This window comes from Ipomoea triloba, chromosome 1 (genome assembly GCF_003576645.1).
Source record: "Ipomoea triloba cultivar NCNSP0323 chromosome 1, ASM357664v1".
Taxonomy (NCBI): Eukaryota; Viridiplantae; Streptophyta; class Magnoliopsida; order Solanales; family Convolvulaceae; genus Ipomoea; species Ipomoea triloba.
The window spans coordinates 15050272-15061769 of NC_044916.1; the positions used below are offsets into that span (position 1 = coordinate 15050272).

The 11498-nt window shown below is 35.4% G+C and overlaps 1 protein-coding gene across 2 annotated transcripts; it reads right to left on the reverse strand.

Annotated features, from left to right (window-relative positions):
* Window positions 1–3490: 3490 nt before the first annotated feature.
* On the reverse strand, window positions 3491–11246 carry LOC116030220 (serine-rich adhesin for platelets). Of its 2 annotated transcripts, XM_031272398.1 has the most exons (9): window positions 11040–11246; window positions 10759–10881; window positions 9508–9981; window positions 6629–8898; window positions 6268–6537; window positions 6116–6196; window positions 4692–4803; window positions 4533–4599; window positions 3491–3826 (listed from the first exon to the last, which is right to left on the reverse strand). In XM_031272398.1, exons 2-9 carry the CDS (start codon window positions 10871–10873, stop codon window positions 3727–3729), a joined length of 3489 nt encoding a protein of 1162 aa, XP_031128258.1. In that variant the 5' UTR covers window positions 10874–10881; window positions 11040–11246; the 3' UTR covers window positions 3491–3726. The 2 variants fall into 2 exon arrangements, with proteins under 2 accessions (XP_031128258.1, XP_031128266.1); XM_031272406.1 differs by lacking the exons at window positions 10759–10881; window positions 11040–11246 and having other exon boundaries at window positions 9548–9655.
* Between the last annotated feature and the right edge of the window lie 252 nt (window positions 11247–11498).

Below are 11498 nucleotides of genomic sequence, written 5' to 3' on the forward strand. Positions count from 1 at the left end.
TATATATATATATATATATATATATATATATATATATATATATATATATATATATATATATATAAATGAACAAAAATTTGTTTAAAATCTTTAAATATATATAATATATTATTAAAAATTGTAATAAAATTAAGAATAATAAACATCAATATAAATAAGTGAAAATTTGTAAGAATGTATTTAATTTAGAGTTTTAATGCCTTTTGTAAACTTTTTAAAATAATAAAGTGTAAAAATCAATAAAATGTTTTAAGTGTGTGATATAAAACATTTATAGGCAGCTTGCCATGTCTATACTTCCAACCTGTGATGTTTTACATACAAAGAACATTCATTGCTCACTAGTTTGTCATTTGTGTGGTCAGATTGAGGAGACAACTTGTCATTTGTTTATGGAATGCCAGCATGCAGTGAGTATGTGGACTAATCTGGGAATTTCTTCCTCTGTTAAAGTGAGTATGTGGACTAATCTGGGAATTTCTTCCTCTGTTAATGCTCAAGGTACTACTTCTGAATGGTTTTTAAATTTGATAGCCACCTTGCATGAAGATATGAAAAGTAAATTTGTTGTGTTGTGTTGGGGTCTATGGGATATGAAAAGTAAATTTGTTGTGTTGTGTTGGGGTCTATGGGACAGCAGAAATGCAACAGTATGGAAAGGGGAGATTTTTAACTGCAATGCTATGGTTCAGTCGTCCATCTCTTTCTTGACGAACTGGACTGCAGCGCTGGAGCCTTGTGTAGTGTCCACTGGGAATGAACCTTTACTGCAGAGATGGAGGCCCCCAATTAATGGCCGGTTAAAACTAAATACTGATGTTGCTATGGACTCCCAAAACAAAGCTATGGGATTAGGGTGGTTGTTACGTGCTGAAGGAGGTATCTTTTTAGCAGCTAAGTCTCTCCGGTTCAATGGCAATTTTAGTGTCCAAGAGGCCGAGGCTGTGTGCATTCGGGAAGCGTTAAGCTGGCTAAAGGGAACTGGGATGGGAGATGTGGACATCGAAACTGATTCTCAACTTGTCTATTATGTAACTTCAAGTTCTTTTGTTTCTAGTTTTGGTTTTATTATTGATGATGTAAAAGAAGTTGCATCTATGATTGAGGGTGTAGACTTCTATTTTGCTAAGCGATCTGCGAATCGTGCCGCACACCTACTTGCTCGTGAGGCCGTTTCTATGTCAGGTTGCGGGGAGTGGTTTGATACCCCTCCTCAGTTTCTTGTTGACTGTCTTTTATCGGATTCAATGAATTAAGTCTTTTTTTCTCAAAAAAAAAAAAAAACATTTATAGGCTCGTGAGAAGTTTACAAAAGTTGAGAAAGATTATATAAAAGTTGTTAAAATTTATAAAAAATCATCATTTTAAAAGTTATTAAAATTCTATAAAAGTTATTCAAATTGAATAGAGTTAATTTCAGCAATGGTCCTCCGACTATGTTGATTTTCCAAAATTAGTCCCCGACTTTTAATTTGGACAATTTAGGCCCCTTGACTTTTAAATTCTTTCCAATGTTAGTCCTTTCGTCAAATTTTGATTAAGTTGAGGTCAAATGAAGGGATAAAATTATATGTTCACCTGTTTAGTGTATTATTACTCGTACTTTTCCTGTCCTATACGCTGTATATATGAATATAATCTCAATCGAAGCCATATAATCTCAGTCGAAGTCTCTTCGACTGAGATTATTTTCATATATATAGCGTATAGGACATGAGAAATACGAGTAATAATAAACTATACAGGTGAACGGACAATTTTACCCCTTCATTCATTTGACCTCAACTTAACTAAAATTTGACGAAAGGACCAACATTGGAAAAATTTTGAAAGACAAGGGACTTAAATTGTCCAAATTAAAAGTCGGGGACTAATTTTAAAAAATCAACATAGTCGGAAGACCATTGCTGGAATTAACTCTATTGAATACACCCTTTAAGTTTGATTCATTGTGAGAATTGTTTATTAGTCCAAAATAAATATTCAATATAGTGAAAATAAATGTATATGTATATAATTGATTTTACACGCGCATTGTGCGACTGATTTAATGCCTAATATTTTTTTTTATTTAAATAAGTAATTCAAAGTATATATATGTACGTATGTATGTATTGGATCAAATGAAAACAAGTTCAGGAGAGAAATTAAATAAGAATCAATCTCAGCCTTATGAAAAAATCGGACGGATCAAATCAAATTAAAAAAAAAAAGATGGTATTTTCGTAATTATCACTAACTTTACTATGCAAACTTGAACACTAAAATCTGCAATTCTAAGATTTTTGCAGGTTTGCACATTTAGTATTACCATTTTGCATATTTAGTATTAAAAAAATTATACTTGCAAATTGTGAAAGTACATTGCAATTAGGGTTTCGATTTTAGAGTTTACGACTGAATTTTTAATTTTATTTAGTTTAATGATTCACTTTTTATATCTTAAGGTTATCAAGTTTGCATATTTAGTTGTTAAAGATTTTGGAATGGAGCTATAGGTAATTGGGTGTCAAAGTTGATGAAGGAGGAGGATACAGAGGTCTCTTGTGTGGCACTAACAGCGTGTTGGAGTATATGGCAGAGCAGGAACCAGAGGTGCTGGAATAATGCTACTGCAAACACCTCTCAAATCCTTAATCATGCTCTGTTGTGTGGCACTAACAGTAGAATACGGTTGCATGGCAACCCCCAATGCATGCTAAACTAAAGATTAATGTCGATGCTTCCATTCATACAGGCAATGGATGGATGGATTTTGGTTTTGTTGTGAGGAATGAGTTTGGGACCTTTGTGTGTGCTAAGGCGGCTGTTATGAAGGGGGTGTATCATGTATGCGCCAAAGGAAGCTGAAGCGGTAGGAGTGCGGGAAGCTCTCAAGTAGCTAAAGAAAATGGGAATGGATCACGTTGAAGAAGAGATAGATGGATGTTGGGTCAAAGACTAAAATGTGACACTTTTTTCATGCATAGACAAGAATAAGACGATTTTAAAACGTGGACAAAAATAGGAAAAGAGCATTTGGAAGATGCGTTCAGTGTCAGAAATGCATCTTCCAAATGTACGTGGACCACAGACGCAAGTAGGACTTGCAAAAAAATAACAAACACATTTGGGATATGCGTTTCTGGCCATGAAACACACTTCCCAAACGCTCTTTTTCTATTTTTGTTTAAGTTTTAAAATCTTCATAGTTTTGTCAAGTCCTCTATTTTCCTTCACATTTCAATCATTGACCCGATGGATGCACAACTTGTTTACCATGCCATCTTAGCTGACTTTACTATATATGCTTTTGGTGCCATTATATCTACTTGGCTCAATTTATTGATGTAAATTTATATTTTTGTTAAGCAATCTGTGAATCGGACTACTTATAATATCACTAGATCACTAGAACGACTGTTTCCATGTCAGGTTGCAAGCCGGGCTTTCTTGTTGATGTTTTGATCTCTGAGTTAATAAATTGATTCACGTTTGATTTAAAAAAAAAAAAAAAGAATAATAAAGCTTTATTGAAAAGTACTCTACATAAACCCTGAGAACTTTTTCTTGAAAATTTTGCTCAGGAAAAGATAAACTAGAGACTGCACGTATTTACATACAAGAGAAATAATTTAGCATATACAGACTCAACAATCAACAATCAACACACAAAGCACAAGTAAAATCTACACGGCCTATGGGCATGCAAACTCTGCACTCAACCTGGAATGCAAGAAATCATAATCAAGACTTTGATTTTGTCACAGGGCAATTCTGATTGTTATTCTTTTTCATCCAAACTGTTGAGCGTGTTTTCTTGAAATGGTCTGTGAATAGTTGATACCTTCAATGAAACGGAATAATATATAGTCAGACAAACATACATCAATGCAACCCCACAATCTTCAAATAGAAATGTACATTCTCACATGGCATCAGTCAGTATTACAAAGTATACTGTGCACCATGTCCAGTGCATAAGACATAAAAGTTATAATTAAAAGAATGCGGGTGGGGTGGGGAGATAAAAAATAATCGTTACCGTTAGTGACAAATGGAACATGCACAAACTAAATCCTGGCCCAAGTAGATACTATGAGCAGCCCGATTGGGTTGGGGGGTGGGGAGATAAAAAATAATCGTTACCGTTAGTGACAAATGGAACATGCACAAACTAAATCCTGGCCCAAGTAGATACTATGGGCAGCCCGATTGGGTTGGGGGTGGAGCCGTGGAGGGACATAAGCAAAGCATCTCTCAATAGGCAACAACAAAACATCACAGTAGGGTTAACCCCAACCAAACTGGCTAAGGATACAAACTTGTAACCATAAGGTCACGAGTTCGAATCCCAGCCTTCTTCGTTTGAGCCGATCAGCTATGGGCAACCTACGCTAATTTACCTCCTTGTGATCCTTTGCCGGCTAGGATAACAAGGCGGGGTTTACTCAGTGCACCACCTCAGGTAGTGGTTGCGGGTTTCCCTTGTCACCCCAGAACACAAAACATCAAAGTACAAAAATATTGAGAAATTGAAATGGAGGAATAACCTTTCATACTCCAGTTTCTGAGTAACTATCCCATTTAGTAGAAGCTCTGAACTATAAATTGTTTTTCCTGCATTTACAAAACGATAGCTCATGATAATTCAAATATTAACTGTAAAGGGAAAGAAGATTATGCATAAATACATGAATAAGATACCCAACCTTTCTCAAGAAAAGGCACGCAGAGATCATAGTCATCTTCACAAGACAAAACTAAAATATCATCTGCCAAAGTCACATCCTTCATAGCAGATCTTCCGCATCTCTCAATAGGCTGAGAAGCATTTTGACACAGAGCATTAGATAAAGTGTGCGTATATATAAATATATATAATGGAATAAGCCCCATGACAATATGTTTTATATAGATTATGATGGATATTCAACCAATGCTCAGTAGTGAATAAATTTTCAAATTGGAATTAAAATATGTTTTATAATTATGAATTTAATTTTGGTAAAAATCAGAGGGGGGCTACATTATATATAGTTATATACACCAGAAATTATATAGCTACATTTGTATATAGATTTGTTATACATTTGTAATAACACACAGTATATGTTCATAGTAGAATATATATTTAATAGACTTAATAATGTTTTGTTTAAAATTAAATGGAATTAAATCATAATTTGAATGTCAATATATTGGTGGTATATTCTTTTTTAGTTTGAAAAACACATCAAACATAGAATATCCCTCCTTTTTATAAAATAATAATGAAAATTTAAATATTTACATATTATATCCATTTCTTTGGTAGGTAAACATATAGCGTGTGCCTTAATTAATTCAAGACTATAAGACTAAGAGTGTTTTTACATTATTATCCAAATTTTGGTTGACTCGGGGATTGGACTACATTAGTATATGTATATATTAAAGCAACTAATAGAACCGTCAAAAAGTAAATAGGCAAGCTATCAACAGAACAATTCATGAGAAAAGGGGATTGTCTTCACAACTAAAAGAATTTCTGTCAAGAAACTCTAGATATTGTTGTGATCAGAAATCCTAAAACAAATAAAATGACAACAAGAAGACCTCATCTGATCAATTCACTGAACAAGCTTCACAATTCAAATAATACATCCGTTTTTAATTTACCAGCTGCAATATCAATGATAGTAACACTGAACTTCTCAGCTCAGATGTCCAACACAAAGCCCAAGCATGGTCTTTTTGTTATCCTACACTAATATCTTGCTCTTCAGCGAATCACATAGTACTTAATAGATTAATTCAGCTTCATCTGATATATTCATAGAATTTCCATTTGTCCTATATTATTTTATAGAAAAATAGTCTAAACTGTAAAACATTGAACTGATTTTCTTTATTTTGTCTAATAAAAGACTTGTATATCGCCTAAAGTCAGAAAGTAGATATACACTGATATCCTTTCATTCGATTGCACAGTAGTTGAGTACTGAAAGCAAAAGGGCATGCAAGGTATCCTAATATCCAAAAACAGTTCCAAGATTAAAGATTATACAACTAAGTCAATGAAGCACATTTCAATCACCTTCTATTCAATTCTGCGTTTGATACTGTAAAGTAATTGGAAGGAAGAACTACATACCAAACCATGAACTGCCTTCACCAAACCTGCTAATATTTCTGTACCAGGCTTTGTATTTGGGGTGATAAAGACTCTATGTCCCTGCAAATAAATAATGAAAATGATTTTATATTTCTTCCACTTAATCACAAAGCAAATATCCATCACATTACCTGTAAAAGTGGATGTTGGCTTGCTCGTGCTAATGAAATTGGCATGCTAAAGCCAAACTCTCTTTCCTTTTTGGCATCTCTCAATATGTAATTCTTCTCATCTATAAGACAGCAAGCTTGTGCACAACTCTCAAGCCATAAGTGTGTCACCACTGGTTTCCCAAAAGCAATAGCTTCCAGAATATTTCTTGTGCGTACAAATTCATCTGTCACAAAATGAGTGGCATCTGACATAGAGGATGCAAGAGAAGCCCCCAAGCGAGTCAAAATCTTCAAGAAAAAAACATTACATGGGTAAAACCACTTCAGCAAAATCGTTCAGCAGAGATAAAAACTAAAAATAAAATCACTTAAACGTTACCTTCTTTTGATGTTTGGTTATGTCTAGATCTAGGTGGCGGCTGAACAAGACTCGAACATTTGTCATTTCTCTCCGCCTCCTTGAATCTTTCACACTGGATGCTGTTGGCAGACCGACAGTATGTAATGAATTAATTTCTCTAATAAGTGATGATCCTGACATACTTCTCCTACATGACCGTTTACGATACTCATCACCCATACATATAGGCGATGCCTCATTCCTAGGTGTCATACAATTGATAGGAGTAGTGCTTGGAGAAGCTGATGTTTTAGATTGATCCTTTGGTGATGCTTCTACTCCATTTTCTTTAATTGCATCAACAGATTTTCTTCCTTGCATGATGCTTTTTCTAGTGCATTTCTTTGAAGCCTTGGCATTGACTACATCATTTGGAATTGAAGCACCACCTATATCATCTGCAGCATCAGTAATGTTAGGATACTCTGCATGTCCATTCTCTGAATATTTGTGCATTAAATTTTCTTCAGTCAGACGCCTTCTTTTTCTTAAACTCAAATCCACAGGAGCACTCCCATTAGTAATTGTTCTGCTTGACCTTGTATTAGACTGATTATAATTTTCTCGTGCAATTGATGCCCGTGTCCGACGACTTCTTATTCCTTTGGGATGGGCCATTTTATCACTCTTAAACATAGCTGAATCCATATTTCCAAGTTTAGTAACAAATTCATCTTTGGTGCTAGTCTTACGAGCATCATCATCTGGCAGACTTTTATCAGAAGTAGAGGCACTGTGCAGATCATTAATCTCCTCTGGAGAGCTATCTGAAGTGTTTCCAGTACATTTTTGGTTATTTGTCACAATGCGCCGCCTGGTTCGATGAGCAACAGGTGTCAGTGAGCCAAGCTGCTCATGAAAAGGTCTTTTCTTTAAAGACCTACAACCATTTGATGGAGGACCAAGACTTCTATCAAAATCATCCGTGTTGCTAGCTCTGTTAGCACTTTCTTCCTTCAATTCTTCTGTTCTATTTATCTTTTGAGCATGTTGTAATCTAACATTTGACCTAGTCCTCTTTGTTTCTAGCAATTCTCCATCACATTGCTTCTTGGAATTTTCAGAACTTTTCACTGATGTAGCAACCGTTCGCTCTGTTTTCAGGGACTGTCTTGTGGCAGGTCGAGTGGAACGGATTCTTTTCTTTGAGGAGCTTTGCCTAAGCTGTCTCTCATTATTAGCTCCACTTTTCGAAGAACCATTCTGTAAGTCTGCAGTGATGGATTGATGTTCAATCAATGAACCGCCAAAGCATAATGATTGCATAGCTTCAGCTGCCATTTGAGTATCTAAACCAACATCTGGTATGTCAGGGACATCATTGGCAGTTTTATTATCAGCCACTCCATTGTCATACATATCAATCAGCTGCTTGTTAAGCTCCTTCACAAAAATATTCCTGGATTTTGGATTTTCTGACTCATTGTTCAATCTCATGATATTTGACTTCACCCTAGAATTAGAGCGAGAAAAATCTTTCTTCTTCTTGCAAGAGTCCTCCACTTTGCCTACACAGTCAGTGTCAAGGCGTCTAGGCTTCCGTGGGACAGTAGAAGATTTTTTGTCAAATAAAAGATCCTTGTTCTTTTGGAAAAAATCCCCACCACCTTCATCCTCACGATTGTCATCCCAATCAAAAATGCCACCAACTTCATGTGTGCTTCTAGTGGCTCTCTGGGCCAAACTCTTTGTCCCTTTTGCACTGGGAACAGACACTGATTTTTCAACTGACTTTCCCAAGTCAATGTCTTGACCGCACTCAACTGCATTAAACTTGAGAAACCTGTCAACAATCTCAAGTGCATTTGCCTGTGATTCATCTCCAGGTTCTTGAGAATCAAGATAACTTAACCCCGCCAATGCATTTTCAGAATCAAACATCTGAGGCAAGTCTGCTCCATTTTCAGCATGATTATTCCCATCTTCTGGCTTTTCAATTTCATCTGATGTATCCTCTGTGAAAAGTCGCCTCACAGCTGAGCTACCAAGCTTGCACCTACTTTCATTCCCTACATCTTTACTGTGTTTGGCATTATCTTCCCAACCATGTGCCTTGCTAACTTCTCTCTCCACATTTGAGAAATCTCTTGAGACAAATGGCACATCTTGCTTAGTAGTTAGTAGCTCTAACGAACTGTTACTCTTATTCGAATCACCAGTGGTTCTAATTTGAGCCATGCTCTGAGCAGCCAGACCAGAGGCCCGCATAGATGCAATACGGATAGAAGTAAAGCCTCCATGCAGAGGTCCTGAAACATGTATGCATCATGCATGATAAACCTCATGATGAAATGGGTTCTAATTGGCACACAAGTGCTATTTAGTGAAAAACATTTGAAAGATTAAATATTCCACAGCACCATGAATAAAGGTAGATTAGATTATCTTAGTCTATACTCATAGTAGAGTACTTGATTACAGACCAACTTTCCACTATTTTAATAGAATGCTTCTTATCGGGCCAGTTGTAGAATATTAGTTGCATACTAATCAAACATAAGCTAGAAATATCTTCAATGTTAAAATCATAAAAATATCATGGTAAATTTAGCAAAGTAGACACAAATCAAGTAGTCCAAATAGAAATGCCTACTGAACATAAAGTTATGAAGCATAATGACCAGAGAAAAAATGCTGTAGCCAACTTAAGATCAGTAGCACTAGACTATATATGATTCATATGCTTGTGTATCCAAGATACATCAAAGTGTATGTTTTAAATGAATTATGATGCCAACTTTACCAAGAAGCACACAAAAGCAGAAATGCAGAATACCACTTAGAATTTGAATTTGAAATGAAAAATTAATGTTATAAATACCTAATATAAGAAACATGCTTTTATGATATAGGTTTACCTGAATGATGCTTGTCTTTGTTCAGAGCATCTGATCGTACCTTGTAACCAGAGTCAGCTTCTTCAACAAGACTAGTGTTTTGCAAGTTCAAGCAGCTCATAGACTTTGCGTTGTCTTTTAAGTCATCATCAGATATCTCTTGAGTTTCATATAAAATCTCAGTCCTATCACTTCCTTCACAATCACTATCAGTTGCAACTTCAGAGTTGCACTCATCTAACAACTGAGTATTGATATACTCCACACCATCATGGTCACAAACAACTTGTGTGTCACCACCAATCTCAACTACTTGTGTTTCAGCACTAATCTCAACTACCTGTGTGTCATCATAAAGCTCTAGTACTTGGGTCTCACCATAAAGATTTATTGGTTGAGTCTCAAAACCATCTGTACACTGAAGGAGATTATCAACAGGCAAAGTGTTTTGCATCATTAGCCAATTATGAGCCTCCTCACCTTTGACATCACCACCTAATCAAACAAGGGTAATTTACATGAGAATTTCATGTTACAAATGGAAAGTTAATTATGTCCTTTAATTTTGCATTTTGAAACACTTAGCTCATAAATATTTAGCAATCTATATATAGTCGCTTGATGTCTAACAAGAACATTAAGTGCTGAAAAAAAAATGAAATGTGCTGCCTTGTAACAAAAAAATTAGAAAGGAGGTCTATTATTTAAGAAACTCAAACTTCATTCTCACTTTAGTCCCCGATTAGAAGAATTTACCGATTCCCATTTGTAATTTCCACTCCATGAAAATAAATAAATAAAAATTCCTTTTTATTGGAAAAGACTGAACCTTTTGCAAGAACAGGCAAGTTGTTAGATAAAAATGAAAACTTCACTATGTGAGGTATTCCTCAAAACAGAAAATTTCACTGTTGCATTCCTCCCTCCCTTTCAAAAAAGTTCAACATTTTCTCACAACTCTCAATTAAAAAAAAATACCAACTTAATCTCAATTTTCTTTCTTTCAAAAACAATTTTAAAAATTTAAAAATGGAAGATGGTGACATCACCTGAGTTTCCACTTTCAAGAAAAGAAGGAAAAAAAGACAATATTTTAGGGTTCTTTTGACAGTAAAGATTACTCATTACAGAAAATCTGGATTTACTTTGTAACCCACTCACTTTCATATCATCATTCTTATAATCAAATCCCTGACGCAAATTGCCACTATCACAGTGTAGTTAATTGAATTAAAAAAAAAAAGCCATCTAAACTAGAGCCAAAAATCTTGCCTTTTGCGAAACATTGACTATCAACAGGCTGTGTTTCATCATCGGTCAAATTGGCATCAGAATAACTCGCATTCGGCTCGTTCCCTGTGTCGTTCTTTCCTCCGGATTGAGCCATTTCAACATCTGCAATCCCCAAAAGAAGTATAACCATCAGAAATTCCCAACAAACATAAACCCTAAATATTCCAAATTGCACAATTTTTTAAAAACCGTTAACAAAATATATTTACTATATCCAGAATCCCAAAATAAATAAGTAAATCAAATCGAAATTCACTTACATATTCAGCAGAGCGAACAAGAGTAGTGTTAGAGGGTGGGGGCGAGGGGTCGGAGAGGGGGTGGGAGAAGCGAAGTAGGGTTTGAGGAAGTGGAGGGAAAATTGGAAGAATTGCAGAATTACAGTTGAGAAATTGGAGGGAAATATTTGATCCCTTTTCATGTGATCTTGTTGATTTCTCGTACTGACTTTTTCTACTGCTGTCCAGTTTATGACCCTGACTACTATGTCCTAACCCTACCTTTTACGGAGTATATATACTTAGGGTGTGTTTGGTTCGCACATGGGAATCGGAATCGGAATGGGTATCAAATACTTGGTATGACATTTGCATGTTGCTTCAATCCGACCCGATTCGTCTCACGAATAAAGTTCCGCGAGACGGTCTCACACAAGTGTGACCCTTATTATTATTATTGAGTCTCATTTTTTAATCTTGCTCTATATATATTTTGTTGAT